The sequence below is a fragment of the Ovis canadensis genome, chromosome 12 (assembly GCF_042477335.2).
Source record: "Ovis canadensis isolate MfBH-ARS-UI-01 breed Bighorn chromosome 12, ARS-UI_OviCan_v2, whole genome shotgun sequence".
Lineage (NCBI taxonomy): Eukaryota > Metazoa > Chordata > Mammalia > Artiodactyla > Bovidae > Ovis > Ovis canadensis.
In genome coordinates, this window is record NC_091256.1 from 44,545,971 (window position 1) to 44,568,610 (window position 22,640).

General features: G+C 38.9%; 1 protein-coding gene and 1 non-coding gene across 23 annotated transcripts in view; one reads left to right on the top strand and one right to left on the bottom strand.

Annotated features, from left to right (window-relative positions):
- Positions 1–3,558, top strand: part of CEP170 (centrosomal protein 170) — a 137,125-nt gene extending 133,567 nt beyond the window's left edge. For 13 of the 22 annotated variants that reach the window (XM_069545520.1, XM_069545521.1, XM_069545522.1 and 10 more), the window contains one exon: positions 1,193–3,021. In XM_069545520.1, the coding sequence (XP_069401621.1) occupies positions 1,193–1,482 (290 nt within the window). In that variant the 3' untranslated portion in view covers positions 1,483–3,021. Of the gene's footprint in view, positions 1–1,192 lie in introns of all 22 variants that reach the window. The other 9 variants (XM_069545529.1, XM_069545531.1, XM_069545534.1 and 6 more) reach the window with 2 other exon arrangements.
- Positions 3,559–6,049: 2,491 nt separating this feature from the next.
- LOC138416707 (small nucleolar RNA SNORA79) lies at positions 6,050–6,197 on the bottom strand. The gene has a single exon (XR_011247827.1). It is a non-coding gene; the product is annotated as a small nucleolar RNA SNORA79 (small nucleolar RNA).
- Between the last annotated feature and the right edge of the window lie 16,443 nt (positions 6,198–22,640).

Here is a 22,640-nt window from a genome sequence, read left to right on the forward strand (position 1 = left end):
CTAGGCATGATGTGTTGGTCCTGGCTCAGGGGTTCTGAATCTTAGCCTCAGCACACCTAAGCATATACCCCCATGAGGCAAAGTGGCTTGTTTACATGATTGTTAGCTGGCAGGAGGGAGTATGCTTTTAAAAGGACCTCTTAAATAATTCTTCTGTCTGTGAGGCTTCTTTTCCTCAACTCTCCACTCTACCCAATACCACGTTGAAAATCACTGCTGAAGACTTTCCCTTGTCCGCTCAAGGATCTTTTGGATTGAAAGCTGGTCTTTATCTGGCCCTTGCCATGGAGAATGCAAGGTCTATTTGGCCTGCTGGGGTTGCCATAGAATATGAATATCTAGACTGTGAAGGATTTTTATGGCTCAGTGGTCCACAAATATATACTTGTGCATGGCAGATACCCTAGCATCCTCACCAGGATGAATGACAACATGCTATGATAGCTTCAGAGTGTGCTTGCTATTTGCCTCCTCAACTTTCATGTTACTCTGAACCCCATCTTAGCAACTAATCCCAATTATCTGAGTAATAACTACTACTGCTAAGTTGCTTCAGTCGTGTCTGACTCTGTGCGACCCCATAGACGGCAGCCCACTAGGCTCCCCTGTCCCTGGGATTCTCCAGGCAAGAACACTGGAGTGGGTTGCCATTTCCTTCTCCAATGCATGAAAGTGAAAAGTGAAAGTGAAGTCGCTCAGTTGTGTCTGACTCTTCACGACCCCATGGACTGCAGCCTACCAGGCTCCTCCGTCCGTGGGATTCTCCAGGCAAGAATACTGGAGTGGGGTGCCATCGCCTTCTCCAATCTGAGTAATAAAGCCAGGAGTAATTTCTTTCAGTCCTAACCAGTATTTTCATCATCCTCTTGTAATGATTAAAGCATATTTCAAAGAGACCTTTCCTGAATGCCACATCTCCAAATCCTCATCTTCCAGCAGGTTCAGATGCCTGTAAGTAGCCTACTCAAGGGACCATAGAAAGCTTTGAGGTTTTTATAATCTATGATATAGATGAGCCCCAGAATTACTGAAAGTGGGGTTTTAAATCCAGAATTGGAAGGATTAACCAAATTAAAGCTCATATAAGCATTAGTAATTGAAATATTATCCAAATCATAAGCAATATTCATATCCAAATTTAGCTGCATCTGTAGTTATGTCTTTTTCCCTCTATTCCTTTCCTTTCTTTCAGCTATCAATGCTATGATTGACCCAGATGGAACTTTGGAGGCTCTGAACAACATGGGATTTCCCAGTGCTATCTTGCCATCTCCACCAAAACAGAAGTCCAGTCCTGTGAATGACCACAGCAGCCCGGGTCAGACACCGGCACTTTGCCAACCAGAAGCTAGGGTTCTTCATCCTGCTGCTGGTGCGGTCTCAGCCGAATTTGAGAATGCCGAGTCTGAGGCTGATTTCAGTATACATTTCAATAGGTTCAACCCCGATGGGGAAGAGGAGGACGTTACAGTACAGGAATGACTTTCTCTTGCTTGTTAAAATATTTACCTGTGGAATGACTAGAATTATTGGAAACAGCATAGTGTTGACTTTTAGAGAAAATAAGACAGCTTGGTCAACTGCAATCTTGTTATCTCTGTCTTCTTAATTTTATTTATTTATTTTTTATCTATAACATGGAGCCATAGTAATCCTTTCGAACCATTGAGATGACCATTTGATGCACATAGAGGAAAATCTAGATTGTGAAACTTTCACATTTTGTGGTTTTTATGATTTTCAAATTGAATTAGATAATTGCATCCTTTCCCTTCATAGATCTTTGTTTTTTTTTCTTTAAGCCATGCTGTGACCTACAAGCAAACTAAAAACCCAACCTTTCTGACCCCCATGTCTCCTGTGCCAAGCTGCTCCCTGAAATGGACTTGCTGTTCGTCTGTACAGATTTGTTAAACACTTATATTTGCTTCTTAATAATAGGATTTATATTAGTATTCATTACCATTGGATACAATGACATTGCTCTCCACAGTCAAACTGACCTTTCAGAACAGTCCTTCTTGTGTTCTAAAATTTTCCAACATATATGTGATTTATATAACTTTGTTGCTGCGTAAATTGTCTTAGGGTTTATGGAAATGAACTATTATGTTTGCACTAAGATTTGCTGGGAGTGGTAGGTGGACATATCTATATATCAATAAGGACTAACCATCGGTTTTTGTATATAGGAGATTGATAATTGTATTTGTTTTAACCCCACAGTGTTTTACTCCACTTTCAAAAAGATCAATTTGGCACTTTTTTCCCTTTTTTTTTTTTTTTTTTTTTAGTGAAAGTAAGATTTTGTCTCATTTTAGGGCAAATGATAAGTAGAAGGATTAAACTAGACAGATAGGTTATAGGTGGAGTCTATTTTTAAAACTAAGAACATGTATACAGGTCCTGTGTTACCAAGTTTGTATGTGACAGTTGAAAAAATTTTTCCCTTGAAATGATCATGAGATTAAAATTTGGGGCATTAGGAAACTTGGAGAACCAGTAGTCATAAGATTAGTAGATAGTTTCACTCCCAAGCAATGAATTGCTTCTGTGTGTTTCCCTGTAGGACCCAATAGTAAATCCTGTCTCAGTCGTATACATTTATAAGGACCCTACAAGATAACGACCAAGGCTTTGGGCCTATGCTAAACAGGAAGCTTATGAAAAGTATCTTCTATTAACTTGTTTTTTCTCTTTTCAGTAAGTTCACATTTGGATAAGTTTAAAAAGAAAGTAATTATCTTTATGTTTCCAGAACACTATAATTTTGGGTAATTCTTAATTCAATTAAATATTATTAGTAGACTGGATTTTTGAAACCCTTGATCCCATCAGTTTATAAAGGTTAAAGCTGCAACTTTTGCAAGTTTCATGAAATAGTCTTTAATATTTCAGCAATAATCCTTTGCTACATTTATTTTAAGAAAGTAACTCTGTTCAACTCAAAAATTTACAGGATTTTTTAAAATCCTGTAATGTTGGGCCAGTTAATAAAGATGCAAAAAAAAAAAAGAAAAACCAAAACCTGTTTTTAGAGACATAGAAACAAAAGTCTGTTGTATAATGGATCTCATTATTTTTCTTTAAATTTAAAAAAAAGAGCAAATGAACTGTTCTCCTTGTAAAGCTAAATTCCCCATTCTGTCTAATAAAGGAAGACTGCAAAAATGGTTTTAACGAGCATGAATGGAAAGATACCAATGCTTTGAAGGAATAAATGAAATGTTAAAACATGGTTGATCCATTTGAAGAAAGAGTAGAAAAAATTAATCACCACTGTTTCATCTTTGTTTAATGTTTGGGTACTGATGATATCAATATGGAAGTCGAAGGTAAGGAGTTGTTTAGGAAAATATTAGCATCTATTCTACTTACATTATCATTTAAGTGTTTACACAGTTTTGTTCAATTACAAACATTTGGCCTTTTACTATGTTATTTTTATTTTGTATGAATACATTATTCTCCTTATTTATTTTTGTTACCTTTATTACTTATGTTATTTTGTTATGCATTTACAACTCCATTTTTAAATAAAGTGTTTCTGGAACTTTATGCAATTGATTGTACATTTTATGCTACTACTTCATCAGTTTATCAAATAACTATATCATTTTCCAAGGTTAAGCAAAAATAGTTCTTCAGTTTACTTAATATGTGATAACTGTAAAACTCATACTCTTTTGAGCGAAAGAAGAAAATATTTTCTTAGCAAATTATAGTAAATACAATTCTCTTAGCTTAATAATCTAATGTATATATAGAAAGATATTTATATTTGTATTTGATTCCTGGGTCAGGAAGATCCCCTGGGAAAGGGAATGGCAACTCCAGTATTCTTGCCTGGAGAATTCCATCGACAGAGAAGCCTGGTCGACTCTTTGCGACCCCATGGACAGTAGCCCAGGGCACCCGATGGGTGACATTAGCGGTGAAGAACGGGTCTGCCAACACAGGAGACATGAGGCATGAGTTTGATATCTGGGTCAGAAAGATCCCCCGGAGGAGGGCATGACAATCCTATGGACAGAGGAGTCTGATGGGCTACAGTCCATAGGGTCACAAAGAGTCCGACATGACTTAAGCAACTTAGCACACACGCACACATAGATATTTATACACACGCAGCCTTTCTTTGTTGCTGGCATGGAATCATCAGGAAGCTTTATAACTGATATATTTGGGGAACAAAGAAGAAATTTAAAATACATCTTAAATTTAAGAACTGTCTATTTGTACTCAATTGTACCCAAGAGTCTTAAATATCTCCCTGTTACTATTACTCTGTTTCTCACCTTTTTTAGGCTTTCCATAATCTGGCTCTTTCCTTGTGTGTCTGTGTACAGCTAATACAGACTCTCCACCCTGAGACAGTCTGGAGCTGCTTCATCCCCTTCCTTCCTGCTTAGGCACATTCCCTTCCGTTCTTCAGAGTTTCACTAACTCTTCATAAAGCTTCCCTCACTTGACTGGGCCATAGTAAAGGGTTGTGTCATACTTACATTTTCCCCTTCCCTTTCCCATTATATACACACAGTTTTCTTCCTTCTAAATTAATAATCTTTATTTCCTGGATAAACTGTACTTTAAAATGTCTGTGTGTTTTGCTTTGTCTGTCTTTGGTTTTGCTTGTCATCTATGTCTCTGCCTGACAGGATCCTGACTTTTGAAAGGAAAAGAGAAGCTTAGGATCCAGACCCTTTCCTCACTAGCTAAAAATGTGTTCCTCTGTCTTCTCATCTGCAGGAGGAAAGCGTCTTAATATCCAAGAAATCTCTTCCAACCCAAGTGGTCTATGACTTCAAAATAGTTATCCATCCTGTTTTTCTTCAGAAAAATACTCCAGGTCATATTTATTCAACAACTGTGTACTAGGCACTGAGGTTACTGTAGGTAAACAAATAAATGATTGCCTTCACAGACCTATTCTGGAGTAGGGGAACAGATAGTAGGAACTAAAAATTAGTTAATGATATCAGATGGAGTAATCACATTCTCCTTTATCCTCCCAGTGGATTATTTATATTGCTCTCTCCCTAGTTTCTTAAAATTGCATGCTGCTCAACAAATGATTTAGTTAAATACTTTTTGTTTTGGGGAAGATTTTGTGATATGACTTTCACCCTCCATGTTTTTCCTTAGTTCCCCTTTTGCTGTAGTAAGACCCATAGTCTCTCTTTTACTGAAGTATATTTGATTTACAGTGTTGTGTTACTTTCAAGTGTACAGTAAAGTGAATCAGTTGTACACATACATATCCCACTGTTTTTCTTTTTTTTTAATATTTTATTTTTTTTATTTTATTTATTTTTTTTTAGTTTTTTATTTTTTAAATTTTAAAATCTTTAATTCTTACATGCGTTCCTAAGACTCTTTTCCCATATAGGCCATTACTGAGTATGGAGTAGAGATCCCTGTGCTATATAGTAGGTTCTCAGGTATCTATGTTATGTACAGAAATGTGTCTGTCCTCCCCAGCCTCCCGGTTTCTCTGTCCCCCTCCTTATCCCCTAGTAACCATAAGTTTGTTCTCTACATCTGTGACTCTGCTTGTTTTGTGAATTAAGTTCTTTTGTACCTTTTTTTTGGATTTTACATACAAGTGATATCGTATGATATTTTCTTTCTGTGTCTGATTTCACTCAATTTTATTATCTCTGGGTCCATCAGTGTTGCTGCAAATGGCATTATTTTGTTCTTTTTTTGTGGCTGAGTAATATTTCATTGTCTGTATATACCACATCTTTATCCATTCCTCTGTCAATGGACATTTAGTTTGCTTCCGTGTTCTGGCTGTTGTAAATCATGCAGCAGTGAACACTGGGATGCATGTATCTTTCTGAATTATGGTTTTTTCCAGGCATATGCCTACTAGTGGGATTGCTGAGTCATATCATATGGTAGTTCTGTTTTTAATTTTTTAAGGAACCTCTGTACTGTTCTGCATAGAGACTGTAGCAATTTACGTTTTCACCAACAGTGTAGGGAGGGTTCTCTTTTCTCCATATCCCCTCCAGGATTTATTGTTTGTAGATTTTTTTTCTTGAACTGTGTGACTCCACAAAAATCCTAAGGCACTACAAAACAGCCAAACCATCCTCATGGTGCCCTGAGGGAAGACATGTCAGCTTAGATATATGATGGATTGTAATACCACCACCTAAGACTCCATGCAGTGAAAGGAACAGCCGTGAAATGTTTGGATACTTTTTGATGATGGCATTCTGACCAATGTGAGGTGATAGCTCATTTGATTTATAATTTTCTAATAGTAATGTGGAGTATCTTTTCATGTGATTTTGGGGTATGAGTATGTCTTCTTTGGAGAAATATCTATCTAGATGTTCCACCCATTATTTGATTGGGTTGTTTTTTGTCTATATTGAGCTACATGAGCTGTTTGTATATTTTGGAGATTAATCCTTTGTCAGTTGCTTCATTTGCAAATATTTTCTCCCATTTTGAGGGTTGTTTCTCTGTTATGGTTTCATTTGCTGTGCAAAATCTTTTATGTTTAACTAGACCCAGTGTCAACCCACTCCAGTACTCTTGCCTGGAAAATCCCATGGGTGGAGGAGCCTGGTAGGCTGCAGTCCATGGAGTCGCAAAGAGTCGGACTTGACTGAGCAACTTCACTTTCACTTTTCACTTTCACGCATTGGAGAAGGAAATGGCAACCCGCTCCAGTGTTCTTGCCTGGAGAATCCCAGGGACGATGGAGCCAGTTGGGCTGCCGTCTATGGGGTCGCACAGAGTTGGACACGACTAAAGCGACTTAGCAGCAGCAGCAGCAGACCCCATTTGTTTATTTTATTTTTAATTTTTATTCTAGGAAGTGGATCAAAAAAAAAAAGATCTTGCTGCAGTTTATGTTAGTGTTCTACCCATGTTTTCCTCTGAGAGTTTTATAGACGATCTGTGAAAATGTATCTGATCTTACATTTAGGTCTTTAGTCCATTTTGAGTTTATTTTTCCTTGTGGTGTTGAGGAGTGTTCTAATTTCATTATTTTACATGTAGCTGTCCAGTTTTTCATAAAAGAAACTATCTTTTCTCCATTGTATAGTTACACCTCCTTTGTCACAGATTAATTGACCATAGGTGAATGGGTTTATTTCTTGGCTTTCTATATAGTTCCACTGATCTATATTTCTGATTTTGTGCCAGTATCATACTGTTTTAATGACTGTAGCTCTGTAGTATAGTCTGAAGCCAAGGAGCTTATTTTCCCCCAGCTCGTTTTTTATTTCTGAAGATTGCTTGGGCTGTTCATGGTCGTTTGTGTTTCCATAAAATTGTAAAATTTTGTTCTAATTCTATGAAAAATGCCACTGGTAATTTGATAGGGTTTGCATTGAAACTGTAGATTGCTTTGGGTAGTTTAGTCATTTTCGCAGTGTTCTTCCAGTCCAATAACATGGTATATTTCTCTGTTTGTGTCATCTTTTATTTCTTTCATCAATATCTTATAATTTTCTGAGTACAGGTCTTTTATCTCCTTAGGTAGGTTTACTCCTTAGTATTTCATTCTGTTTGTTGCAATGGTAAATGAAGTAGTTTGCATAATTTCTCTTTCTGACCTTTCATTGCTGGTATATAGGAATGCAGGAGATTTCTGTCCATTAATTTTGTATTCTGCAGCTTTACCAGATTCATTGATGAGCTCTAGTAGTTTTCTGGTGGCATCATCATACATAGAAAATCCTAAAAATGCTCGCTCCCAGAGGCCCAGAAAGTCTTAATTTACATGAAAGTCACTTTCATTATATCACACAATTTAACACTGGATTTTGGATAGGTGTGAGGCAGCTTCTTCAGTGCTGTGCTTTTGCTGCTGGATCCCAGAGGGACCCCATTCAGTTCAGTTCAGTTCAATTCAGTTCAGTCGCTCAGTCGTGTCCAACTCTTTGCGACCCCATGAATCGCAGCACGCCAGGCCTCCCTGTCCATCACCATCTTCCGGAGTTCACTCAGACTCAGTCCGTTAAGTCCCTGATGCCATCCAGCCATCTCATCCTCTGTCATCCCCTTCTCCTCCTGCCCCCAATCCCTCCCAGCATCAGGGTCTTTTCCAATGAGACAACTCTTCGCATAAGGTGGCCAAAGTACTGGAGCTTCAGCTTTAGCATCATTCCTTCCAAAGAAATCCCAGGGTTAATCTCCTTCAGAATGGACTGGTTGGATCTCTTTGCCGTTCAAGGGATTCTCAAGAGTCTTCTCCAATACCACTGTTCAAAAGCATCAATTCTTCGGTGCTCAGCTTTCTTCACAGTCCAACTCTCACATCCATACATGACCACAGGAAAAACCATAGCCTTGACCAGATGGACATTTGTCGTCAAAGTAATGTCTCTGGTTTTGAATATACTATCTAGGTTTGTCATAACTTTTCTTCCAAGGAGTAAGCGTCTTTTAATTTCATGGCTGCAGTCACCATCTGCAGTGATTTTGGAGCCCCCCAAAAATAAAGTCTGACACTGTTTCCACTGTTTCCCCATCTATTTCCCATGAAGTGATGGGACCAGATGCCATGATCTTCGTTTTCTGAATGTTGAGCTTTAAGCCAACTTTTTCGCTCTCTGCTTACACTTTCATCAAGAGGCTTTTTAGCTCCTCTTCACTTTCTGCCATAAGGGTGGTGTCATCTGCATATCTGAGGTTATTGATATTTCTCCCGGCAATCTTGATTCCAGCTTGTGCTTCTTCCAGCCCAGCGTTTCTCATGATGTACTCTGCATAGAAGTTAAATCAGCAGGGTGACAATATACAGCCTTGATGTACTCCTTTTCCGCCAGTCTGTTGTTCCATGTCCAGTTCTAACTGTTGTTTCCTGACCTGCATACAGATTTCTCAAGAGGCAGGTCAGGTGTTCTGGTATTCCCATCTCTTTCAGAGTTTTCCACAGTTTCTTGTGATCCACACAGTCAAAGGCTTTGGCATAGTCAATAAAGCAGAAATAGATGTTTTTCTGGAACTCTCTTGCTTTTTCCATGATTCAGCAGATGTTGGCAATTTGATCTCTGGTTCCTCTGCCTTTTCCAAAACCAGCTTGAACATCTGGAAGTTCACGGTTCACGTATTGCTGAAGCCTGGCTTGGAGAATTTTGAGCATGACTTTACTAGCATGTGAGATGAGTGCAATTGTGTGGTAGTTTGAGCATTCTTTGGCATTGCCTTTCTTTGGGATTGGAATGAAAACGGACCTTTCCCAGTCCTGTAGCCACTGCTGAGTTTTCCAAATTTGCTGGCATATTGAGTACAGCACTTTCACAGCATCATCTTTCAGGATTTGAAACAGCTCAACTGAAATTCCGTCACCTCCACTAGCTTTGTTCATAGTGATGCTTTCTAAGGCCCACTTGACTTCACTTTCCAAGATGTCTGGCTCTAGATTAGTGATCACATCATCATGATTATCTGGGTCGTGAAGATCTTTTTGTACAGTTCTTCCATGTATTCTTGCCATCTCTTGTTAATATCTTCTGCTTCTGTTAGGTCCTTACCATTTCTGTCCTTTATCGAGCCCATCTTAGCATGAAATGTTCCCTTGGTATCTCTAATTTTCTTGAAGAGATCTCTAGTCTTTCCCATTCTGTTGTTTTCCTCTGTTTCTTTGCATTGATCGCTAAAGAAGGCTTTCTTACAGCTGATGAATTCTAGCTGAAGTTGCAGGCAAGTTCTTGAAGAAATTATTTCAAGGCACTTCCTCAATTTAGAGAAATCCACGTTTGCTTTATTTGGATGTTGGATTGACCAAAACATTGGCAGTCCAGTAAAGGAATATCGGAACTCTCTTGTCCTCAATTCAGACTTGGTTAACATGTTTCTGGCCTTTCTGTTCCCTACTCCCTCCCTTTCTTCCTGGTGTGGTGTGTTAGCTTCATACCTCCCTTTTCTTGCATCTTCACCATAAGGAAAAGCTGCATGCTGGCCCCACTCACTCTGTCTAGCACATTTCACTACCTGGAACTGATTTTTATTGAATATTTGGCATTCTTTTTTTGGTATCCATATACACACTAAAATGTTCAACAAGCTTTTGTTAATTGATTGTGGTCTTTTCAGAGTTATTACTATTACAACTTTATTTCTCTTACTACTACTATGAGGTCTAACCTTAAACTGAAGTATGAAAATTCTTTGAATTTTCAGGCATGGTATAATTAGATCTCAAAATGTTAGACATTATGTAGCTCAACTACCTCATCCATATTTGAAGTTTGAGGCTGAAACAAATAACTCGTGCTGAGTGAGGGATTATTATGTTTCCAGCCAGTATATTAAATACTTACATGTATTATATCTTTTAATCCTCAAAAAAAAAAAAACCACATAATAAGAAAACATTATTCATATGTTAAAGGAACTGAGGCTTCCGGAGGTTAAGAAGTATATTCAGCAGCCCAGTTGGGATGTAATCAAGATCTCTTTAACTTGAAAACAGAGGACAAGATGGTTGGATGGCATCACCAACTCAATGAACATGAGTCTGAGCAGGTTCTGGGAGATGGTGATGGACAGGGAAGCCTGGCGTGCTGCAGTCCATGTGGTCACAAAGAGACACAACTGAGTGAACAACAGCAACAACTTTAACTTGAAAATCCAAATTCTTTTTGACCACCCTCTGCTGGCTCTTTACCCAGCAAACAACTTGTACAGCCTGGATAAGCTAGTGCCCTCTTCCCTTTTCTTCAGTGCTTTGTCTCAGGACAGTGTCCACAAGTTTGAGGAGGTCATTGGGTCCTTCCTGTACTTTGGCGTAGAATTCATTGAGCTGGGGATCCTAATAAACTTCTTCAATGGTAACAAGCAATGACCAAATGTCATTTGAATGTCTTCCTTACCTGGAACACACATCCCTTGAAAGAGATTATGAACTGTCTCCTAGAAATCTGGATATTGAGTTCTTCAGGAAGAATGCTATTCAAGAACCATGCCAAGTTATGAGATGACTCTTGCTCTACTCTTGGTTTTAAAGATATAAAACCCAGGGATGCAAATATGGAATTGCTGTCTCTAGTGAGTCCATATCAGACCTGTGGCTAGAGAGCTGCCTCAAGCTACTCATTACAATACTTCAAGGCAAACTGGTGAGAAGGAAATACCCTTTGAACCAACAGGGAATAACCCTGGAGCTTTATTAGAGACAAAACATGAATGAAGTGCAGCAAGAGCTGCTCTTTCCTCCCAGAAAAAGATAACACAGTCTAAACCTTATAATCAATTATAAGAGGGCCTCCTATGCCAACTATGAGGGTAGGGGCTGTTGGATTTTCTCTGAATAAGAAAATTTCTGCCAAATTTGAAAGGAAGAAATGTGTAAATGTTTTAATTTTATATATATGCACAAATATATACACATAATATATATATGTATACATAGACATAATGCATATATAAAAATTTTAGATCTTATATATTATCTATACATATCTGTGTGTGTGTGTGTGGTGTTCACCAGACATTGCACCTTTGGTTATGCATTTGTTTTGACCTTCAAGAATTCTTAATGGAAAAAATTTCAATTCCCTGGAAGATTGTAAAAGGCACCTGGAAAAGTTCTTTGCTCAAAATGATAAAAAGTTTTGGGAAGATGGAATTATGAAGTTGCCTGGGAAATGTCAGAAGACAGTGGGACAAAACAGTCATTACATTGTTCAATAAAGTTCTCAGTGAAGATGAAAAGTGTGTCTCTTATTTTTATTTAAAACTGAAGGGACTTTTTGGCCAACCCAATAATCAACAGAATTAAGACTAGTTGAAGACATGTAAATGTGGGAAGATGATATAATATTTTTTAGAGTTTTGAATGTTAAACAGTGAGTGAGTGCTGGCTAAAAAGATGGAAATTCTTGAAAGAGTTCAGGCATTGATAGGAGTCTATTCACAAAGATTTCTGGGAGGAAGGTGTGAGCACAGGTCAGAGCTAGTAGGAAGAAATGGTAAAAAGAATGGATTTTTAGAATTTGGTGGGCGTGTGTCTCAATTTGTTCTCGGGACTTCCCTGGTGTTTCAGTGTCGAAGACTCCACGCCCCCAGTGCAGGAGGCCCAAGTTTGATCCCTGGTTAGGGAACTAAATCCCACATGCTGCCGCTAGGAGTTTGTATGCCATAACTAAAGATCCCACATGCCACAACTAAGATTCAGAGAAGCCAAAAAAAAAAAAGAAAATCTCTAGTTACTACATATGAAATCTTAAGCAAGTTGGGTAGTCTTTCTGAGATTGAGTTTTTCATTCCTCTAAGGTGCAGCTAGTAACACCCAGTTCATAGGGCTAATGAATAAATTATAATGTACATAAAACCTTAACACACTAGTACATGTTATGCTATCTGTATTATGCAGGTAGAAACATCTCCAAAGCAGATAGAAGCAAGAGAAGGACTGAGTAGTGAGTAGGACTAAGAATTTTATGACAGCTTACAGTCAACAGTGCCTAGGTGATCATTAGTAATCTTTGATAGAACAATCAAGTGAAAATAGTAAAGTTGGAATAGTTCCTTTTTTAAACTGGAACTATTTCAGATACATTATGTAAGTCAGGCCACATTGCTTCAGGTTCAACTTTATTTGGGTGGTGGTGAAGAAATGGAGGCAGAAAGTTAAAAGTGTGGAAAGAATTGGAATATTTTACTTGGAGAGGAAATATGGCTCTTCACTTTTTTATTTCCAAACAACTAACAGTAGTGAGAATACCTAAAAGACTCAAATAATGTTTGTCTTAACTAAAACAAAAATACATGTTATGATCATGTGGATTATAACATGTTTCTTAGCAGCTTTTTTAAGACTCCAGACATACCCTGGGTACCAGGCCTTTGCATCACTGTTTCTTCATCTGAGACCATTCTTGCCCAGTTATCATGCTTTGGTGCCTTCTTTCATTACATTCAGCTCAGATTTCAGTTCCTCAGATAGATCTTCTCTGAACACCCTCTGAGATAGCCACTCATGCCCTATTACTTTTCAGGGATTGACATTAACATTCTTTATAGTATTTATCATCCCCTGACATGCACTTATTTATTTACTTACTAATATATTGTCTAGGCTTCCCTGGTGTCTAGGAAAATAATCCACCTGCAATATGGGAGACCAGGATTTGATCCCTGGGTTGGAAAGATGCCCTGGAGAAGGACAAGGCAACCCACTCCAGTATTCATGCCTGGAGAATCCCATGGACAGAGGAGCCTGGTGGGTTACAGTCCATGGGGTCACAAAGAGTCAGATATGACTGAGAGACTAAGCATAGCACAGTATATGGTCTATAATCTCTCCCTCAACTAAAATGCATGCTCCAAGAGAACACAATTTTTGTTCGATTCACTGCTGTGTGTCTAGTGCCTGTAACAGTAATTAGTGCATTGGCAGTTAATGTACACAGAGCACAGAGAGAGAGAAATGAATGAACTGAGTTTTTGTGTTTCTGAGTAGCTGAAGGAGAAAGTGTTATTTTCCTCTCATGATTGTTACTGATCCATTAAAAAAAAAAACACTGTATTTTGGAAGAGTTTTAGAATTATTTTAAAAGGTACAAAGATAGTACAGATAATTCTTAGCCTCCTCACTTCGTTTCCTCTGTTGTTAGTGAAGTTTCAGAGTTTACTTGGATTTCGCCAGCTTTTCCATTCATGACTTCTTTCTGTTCTGGGCCAGGAAGAAATCTTGATCCTGAGTCACAGCCTCTTAGCTGGCTCAGGTCTTCAGCAGTGCCTTGGTCTTTGCTTCTTTTTCATGACCTTGACAGTTTCCATGCTGATCCATTTTTGAAAATGTTGACAGAACTTCTACTCTCCATCAAGCTATCCCTCTCTTGCCTCTCAACAATTTATTCGGTTTTAGTGAAAGTCTGGGCTCTTGCCATGGATGACCTATTTCCATCTGTCTTGTGGAGCCTTATTTCACATATTGGTGAGCATTCTATAAACAATGCTTATGAAAATTTAACTATAATAGGTTAGCAAAGAAAATACATATTTTATATAATAGTGGATTCTTTCTGTATTAGTGAGAAAGTTTTGCTTGCCTGTTAAGTCCCGTTTAGTCAATGCTTCTCACTTTTCCTGTAAAGGGGATACATTTCTCAAAGAATAGCATGCTGCTGCTGCTGCTGCTGCTAAGTCGCTTCATTCATGTCCGACTCTGTGTGACCCCATAGACGGCAGCATGAGGTTTAAAATTAAGGTAGTTTTTCTCTAACCTGTGGAAAAAAAATTTGACTTAAAAAAAAAAGTTACCTGACAGGACAAAGAAAAAGTGTGTTTTTAGTCACATGTTTGAATGTAGTAAATATGTTAAGTATCCTAAAACCACAACATAGGATAATGACAACTTTGACTCACAGGTTATTTACATCAGTGTGGGTTCACTGCTACAAAGCTCAAAACAGAAGGAGGAAACCTGTGATTTTTTTTCTAATAAGTGTACTTAATTTTCCCAACAGACCCTTGCACTGTCATGTATATGTTACAGATTTATTCCCTGTATTGTACTTATATGTTTATTTGATTCTCTCCTGACTGGGATGTGAGTTTTGCAAGGGCAGAGATTGTGAATAATTTATATTTATACACCAGCTTAACTTATAAGGGCTGGCCCATAGTTGGTGCTCAAATACATGGGAAAGCCCTTATAAGTTAACGACTTTATTTAAATTACAAAATTCAAGACACATCCCTCCTAATTCTTTTGTTTTTGTATTCTTGAAAAGGTTTGAAATATTTTTATTTTCAAAGAAGTAATAAGTTCACTTAAGAAACACAGCTCCAATCAGAATCACTTTTACTCATGTCTGTTAATTCTCACCTTGGTCCCAGGAGTTTAACAACATCAGGTGCCATGAGACTTCCAGTCTGGCTTCAGAGATGGTTACTAAACTGATGATCAACTCCCACCTGATCAGACCATTAACTGTGTCAGACCACTGTCTCTCCTCTTCTGCATTTCCTACTATGGAAAAGTAAAAACCACAGAGGGCACACTTGAGACCCCCAGGAATATCCCCGATGGATCCCTGGGGTCCTCTGTCATAGTTTTTAATGTTTGTGAAAATGCCAAATAATATAAATATTTTATTGTCCTAAAAATTGCACTATATTTGTCTGCACTTCTAGGCTGGCACAGAAAGGTAAAAATTGTTACTGCTTATTAAAAAACTCCCACGTAGGATAGCTATGGTGATTGCTAGCCCTTGTTATAAATGAGAAAATGAGACTCAGAGACAGGAGTTCACTTCACCAATGTCAATCAACTTGAAGTGGCAGACCATGGTTTGAAAACAAACTTTGAACCAAAATAGACCTTAAAGAAGATTACAAGAGATAAGGAAGGACACTACATAGTGATCAAGGGATCAATCCAAGAGGAAGACATAACAATTGTAAATATCTATGCACCCAACATAGGAGCACCTCAATACATAAGACAAACACTGACAGACATAAAAGGAGAAATTGACAGTAACACAATAAAAGCAGGAGACATTAACACCCCACTCACACCAATGGACAGATCATCAAAACAGAAAATTGATAAGAACAAGCCTTAAATGATCCATTAGATGAGATGGATCTCATTGATATCTTCAGGACATTCCATTCAAATGCAGAAGAATACACTTTCTTCTCAAGTGCACATGGAACATTCTCCAGGAGAGTCCACATCTTGGGTCACAAATCAAAACAGTAAATTTAAGAAAATTGAAACCATATCAAGCATCTTCTCTGACCCCAACACCATGAGATGAGATATCAATTACAAGAAAAAAACTGTAAGAAACACAAACACATGGAGACAAAACCACACATTTCTAAATAACCAACAGGTTCCTGAAGAAGTCAAAAGGGAAATAAAAAGTTTCTAGAAACAAGTGACAATGAAAACACGACAACTCAAAACCTATGGGATGCAGCAAAAGCAGTTCTAAGAGGGAAATTTATAGCAATACAATCCTACCTCAAGAAATAAGAAAAGCATCAAATAGACAGCCTAACTTTACACCTAAAACAACTGGAAAAAGAAGAAAAAAAAATTAATAGAAAGAAATCATAAAGATCTGAACAGAAATAAATGAAAAAGAGAGAATAGTAAAGATTAATAAAACTGAAAGCTGGTTCTTCGAGAAGATAAAAAAAATTGACAAACCTTTAGCCCAACTCATCAAGAAAAAAAGAGAAGAATCAACAAAATTAGAAATAAAAGAGGAGAGGTTACAACAGACAATGCAGAAATACGAAGGATTATAAGAGACGATTGTGAACAACTATATGGCAATAAAAGGGATAACCTGGAAGAAATGGACAGGTTCTTAGAAAAGTTCAGTCTTCCAAGACTGAACCCGGAAGAAACAGAAAGTATGAACAACCCAATTACAAGCACTGAAACTGAAGCTGTGATCAAAAATCTCCCAAAAAGCAAAAGCCCAGGACCTTTCACAGGAGAATTCTGTCAAACATTTAGAGACGAGCTAATGCCTATCCTTCTAAAACTCTTTCAAAAATATTGCAGAGGAAGGAACACTTCTAAACTCATTCTACGAGGCCAACGTCACCCTGATATCAACACCAGACAAAGACAACACAAAAAAAGAAAACTACGGGCCAATATCACTGATAAACATAGACGCAAAAATCCTCAACAAAATTTTAGCAAACAGAATTCAGCAAAACATCAAAAAGCTCATACACCATGATCAAGTTGGGTTTATTCCAGGAATGTGAAGGATTCTTCAATATACACACAGCAATCAATGTGATACACCATATTAGCAAATTGAAAGATAAAAACCATATGATCATCTCAATAGATGCAGAAAAAGCCTTTGACAAAATTCAGCACCCATTTATGATTGAAACTCTTCAAAAAATGGGAATAGAAAGAACCTACCTCAACATAGTAAAGGCCATATATGATAAGCCTACAGCAAAGATTATTCTCAATTTATTCTCAATGGTGAAAAACTGAAAACATTCCCCCTAAGATCAGGAACAAGACAAGGGTGTCCACTTTCACCACTATTACTCAACATAGTTCTGGAAGGCCTAGTTGTAGCAATCAGAGAAGAAAAAGAAATAACAGGAATCTAGATCGGAAAAAAAGTAAAACTCTCACTGTTTGCAGATGACATGATACTGTCCATAGAAAACCCTAAAGATAGTATCAGAAAATTACTAGAGCTAATCAGTGAATTTAGCAAAGTTGCAGGATACAAAATCAATACCCAGAAATCACTTGCATTTCTATATACTAACAGTGAAAACTCAGAAATAGAAATTAAGGAATCAATCCCATTCCCCACTGCAACAAAAAGAATTAAATATCTAGGAATAAACTTAACTAAGGAGACAAAAGAACTGTACACAGAAAATTATGACACTGATGAAAAAATCAAAGATGACATAAACAGATGGAGAGATATTTCAAGTTCCTGGGTAAGAAGAATCAATATTGTGAAGATGACTATTCTACCAAATGCAGTCTACAGATTCAATGCAATCCCTATCAAATTACCAATGACATTTTTCACAGAACTAGAACAAAAGATTTCACAATTCATATGGAAACACAAAAGACCCCAAATTAGCCAAAGCAATCCTGAGAAAGAAGAATGGAGCTGAAGGAATCAACCTTCCTGACTTCAGATTATCCTACAAAGCTCCAGTCATCAAGACAGTATGCTGCTGGCACAAAAACAGAAATACAGACCAATGGAACAAGACAGAAAACTGAAAAATAAACCCATGCCCCTATGGGTACTATATTTTTGACAAAGGAGGCAAGAATATACAATGGGGCAAAGACAATCTCTTCAATAAATAGTGCTGGGAAAACTGGACAGATACATGTAAATGAATGAAATTAGAACACTTCCTAACACCACACACAAAGATAAACTCAAAATGGATTAAAGACCTAAATGTAAGACCAGAAACTATAAAACTCTTAGAAGAAAACATAGGCAGAACACTCGATGACATAAATCAAAGCAAGATCCTGTATGACCCACTTCCTAGAATAAAGAAAATAAAAACCAAAGTAAACAAGTGGGACCTGATTAAACTTAAAAGATTTGCACAGCAAAGGAAGCTATAAGCAAGGTAAAAACACAAATCTCAGAATAGGAGAAAATAGTAGCAAATGAAACGGCTGACAAAGGATTAATTTCCAAAATATACAAGCAGCTCATACAACTCAATGCCAGAAAAACAAGCAACCCAATCAAAAAGTGGGGAAAAGATGTAAACAGACATTTCTCCAAAGAAGACATACAGTTGGCTAACAAACCCATGAAAAGATGCTCAATAGCGCTAATTATTAGAGAAATGCAAATCAATACTGCAATGAGATATCACCTCATACCAGTCAGAATGGCAATCATAAAAAGTCTACCAACAATAAATGCTGGAGGGGGTGTGAAGAAAAGGGAATGCTCTTGCACTGTTGGTGGGAATGTAAATTGATACAGCCACCTTGGAAGACTGTATGGAGACTTCTTCAAAAACTAGGAATAAAACCACCATATGACCCAGCAATCCCACTCCTAGGCATATACCCTAAGGAAATCAAAACTGAAAAAGACACATGTATCCCACTGCAGCACTATTTACAATAGCTAGAACACGGAAGCAGCCTAGATGCCCATTGACAGATGAATGGATAAAGAAGTTGTGGTACATATACACAATGGAATACTACTCAGTCATAACAATGATGAAAAGGGTGTCCCTTGTGGCTCAGCTGGTAAAGAATCTTCCTGCAATGTGGGAGACCTGGGTTCGATCCCTGGGTTGGGAAGATCCCCTGGAGAAGGGAAAGGCTACCCACTCCAGTATTCTGGCCTGGAGAATTCCATGGACAGTTCATGTGGTTGCAAAGAGTCAGACATGACTGACAGAGAATAGACTTATAGACATGTGAAGAGGGAAGGAGAGGGTGAGATGTATGGAAAGAGTAACATGGAAACATATTATCATATGTAAAATAGATAGCCAACGGGAATTTGCTGTATGGCTGAGGAAACTCAAACAGGCTCTCTGTATCAATCTAGAGGGGTGGGATGAAGAAGGAAATGGGAGGGAGGTTCAAAAGGGAGGGGATATGTGTATACTTATGGCTGATTCATGCTGAGGTTTGACAGAAAACAACAAAATTCTGTAAAGCAATTATCCTTCAATTAAAAAAATTAAAAGAAAACTGTAGAAAGGTATAGAAAAGTGTTCTGGGCATTCATATGAAATTCTACCAAAAAATATAAAGAATAACTATCGTTTATATGTTATTAAAGGATTTTTGGTTTTACAAAAAATTTGCCATAGGATTCCTCTGCATGGTAGTGTGCTTCATTGAATTAAAACTTTCATTTGATCTCCTACAACTGAATTTACAAGCAACTCTTTGGCCGTGTATTTATTGGGTAAAATATATCACCTTATAACTTTTTTTAATTTGTCCTCAAACTGAGTTTAATAATTAATGTTAAGTAGCATTAAAAACGGAGAAGGCAATGGCACCCTACTCCAGTACTCTTGCCTGGAAAATCCCATGGACGGAGGAGCCTGGTAGGCTGCAGTCCATGGGGTTGCACAGAGCCAGACATGACTGAGCGACTTCACTTTCACTTTTCCCTTTCATGCATTAGAGAAGGAAATGGCAACCCACTCCAGTATTTTTGCCTGGAGAATCCCAGGGACAGAGGAGCCTAGTGGGCTGTCATCTGTGGGGTCGCACAGAGTCGGACACGACTGAAGTGACTTAGCAGCAGCAGCAGCAGCATTAAAAAGTCAGAATCCCAGGGCTGGGGGGTTACTAAAGAATTCCAGTTATAAAAACAAACAAACAACAACAACAACAACAAAAAAAAAAAACAAATTCCTCTCCTAAGTCTGAGAAAAACAGGCAAGCCGAACTTGAATCTCTTTCTCCCTTAAGTATTTTTTTTTAATTTTTTCATGCTCTGGGATATTGTGAAATGATTTTAAAACAGGCAAGGGAGAAATATAATTACCTCAGGTAGCTGGTTTCTCATCAGCCTGTGAATACCAAGTTCCAGATGGCAATGCAGTTTTAATTTTGCTAGATGCTGGAATTATTTATTGATCTCTATTAAACAGCCAGCAGCTCCATATTCTGGATTGCTCTTCAGTAATTCTAAATGACTTAGATCTGTATTGTAAACATGTCTGCAGCACTGAAACTGGTGACATTTCTGAAATGACATTTGATTCTGCTTTGTCTTGGCCTATTCACAGGTGGCCAGTCATTTACAGGCATAAATCAGTTTTCAGCTTCCTTCACCCCTCTTCCTACTGAAGATGTGTTGAATCTGTGAAAGTTCAGACCAGTCTCATAAGAGAAAGGGTCTGGTCTGGGGTCTGATCGTTCTCTGGCTTTAGATCCTATTTAACAAAAAGTTCAAGGTGCCATCCCTGAGTGTTCATGGACCAGAGAAGAGCACATGATGGGAGAGGAGGAGCATGAGGGAGCAAAGAGGATTCAGAGCCTAGATATGGATAGATAAGAGTAGGTTGCTCACATCATCAGGCCAGAGCTCAGATCCATCCACAGGAGTCAGCTGAGCAAGGAGCTGCAGTCAGGGGTCTGTATCCAGGCAGATGGCGAGCACATGGTTCATTAAAAAAAAAAAAAATTGATGGAAGATCTACTAAGTGCAAAACAGTGTCCAGAGTCCAGGTTGCTCAGATCATGAGGCAGGGATCAGGAAACACGATGGGATGACAGAAAGCATGGAGCAAGTTAGCTCCTAGAAGTTTAGGAACTGGCTGGAGATCTGCCAATAAGACACTTAAGGTCCATGTAGATTCATGTCCAATTACCCCTTATTCATTTTGTCTTTTTTTAAAAACATGATTATGGGCACCTCCCAGATAAAGCAGCCCATGTTGCTAGTGGCTGACCTATTGGGGGAGGTGGAGAAGGAAGGAAAAACAGGCTTTATTTCCAGGACTTGGTGAAGGATGGTATTATCAGCCTTAGAAGGTTTTCCTTATCCAGCGTGTTTGTTTAATCACTCAGTGATGTCTGACTCTTTGTGACCCTTTGAGCTGTAGCCTACCAAGCTCTTCTGTCCATGGAATTGTCCAGGGAAGAATACTGGAGTGGGTAGCCAATTCCTTCTCCAGGAGATCTTCCCCACTCAGGGATCAAACCTGAGTCTCCTGTGTCTCCTGCATTGCAGGCAGATTCTTTGCCCACTGAACCATGGGGCAAGCCCAGACCAAGACCAATCATCAATTCTGAAAGAATTGGACGACAAACTCTAATGAGGCTCAGATGCTGTCATCCTTTCAGACTGGCACAGCAACCTAGATTTCTGGCACCCAGAAAAGCAGATCACTTGGGGTCTGCAAGGAAGGAACTAAAAACTCATTTATGGGACTAAGTGAAAGTTTAACTGGGAGATAAGACCTCTGTGCATAGCAGCCAGGGAGTCCCTGAATTTGTAAACTTCTGGGGTGCATCCTGGAGCTTTATAAAGGGGTCTGGGACTGCCCAGAGCTCTAGATGGCTGCCCAGCCCATCTGGCATCCCCTCCCCTAACTAGCGCCTGTGTCCCTGATGTCCCTGCCCTGCAGGGCAGGCTGACTACATGGTGCTCTTCGTGGCCACTGGTGTGGGTAAGTTCGAGGTGAGCATCTCCAAGAACTGGCAGACCTGTGAGCGGGCCTGCTGGCCTCCGTCCTGGGTGTGAAGTAGATGATCGTGGCCATCAGCAAAATGGACAGGACTGAGCCTGCCTACAGCACCGGGCTTCTAGACCACCAAGATATGAGCATCTGCTTCAGGAAGACCTGCTCCAAGCTGGCTTCCAGGGCCTTCACGCCCATATTGGGCTGTCACAGTGACACTGTGCTAGAGTTCCCTACCTACATGAGAGCAGGGTGGACTCATTGGCCAGCAGCGTGGGTCCTGGGATGGACACGTGGCAAGCCACATCCCACACCTATGTCATGCTTCCCTTCAGATGCCCTGATGCAAGGGCAGTGAGGGCAAGAAGAGAAACACGTCTCCCTGCGGTTTCCTCAATCTCCAGTATATAAAAATTCTATGTATTTACTGAATAAAATTAATAAAAGTTAACTGGCTGTCTTGGTTTCTTCCAAGGGGAGAGCATGAGGTAAATGGGGAACTTTACAGAGATTACAACTAATTTAAGGCCCACAGGCTTCAGGGTGTTTGTGCCTTAGGTTGTGACCATGATTTATGGTCTTACCTCACTCTCCTACCCAAGGCTGTATCCCACTCCACTATTTCCCTCAAACCTAATCACCTCTGGCCAGTCCTCCACTTGAAGATTGGTTTGGGATGTGAAAATATATTCACAGCGGTATAGGGCAGGATCTCAGTGTCAATATGTTAGTCCAACACAGCCTCAAATTACCCTTTCAATGTCTCCAAGAAGCATGCAGTTTGAGCAGGGTTTTTCAAATAGTGGCTTGTAGATTCACAGCATCCTAAATTGGGCTTCCCTGGTGGCTCAGTGGTAAAGAATCCACCTGCCAGGTAGAAGACGTGGGTTCAATCCCTAGATCAGAAAGAGTCCCTGGAGAAGGAAATGGCAACCTACTCCAATATTCTTACCCAGGAAATCTCATGGACAGAGAAGCCTGGTGGGCTACAG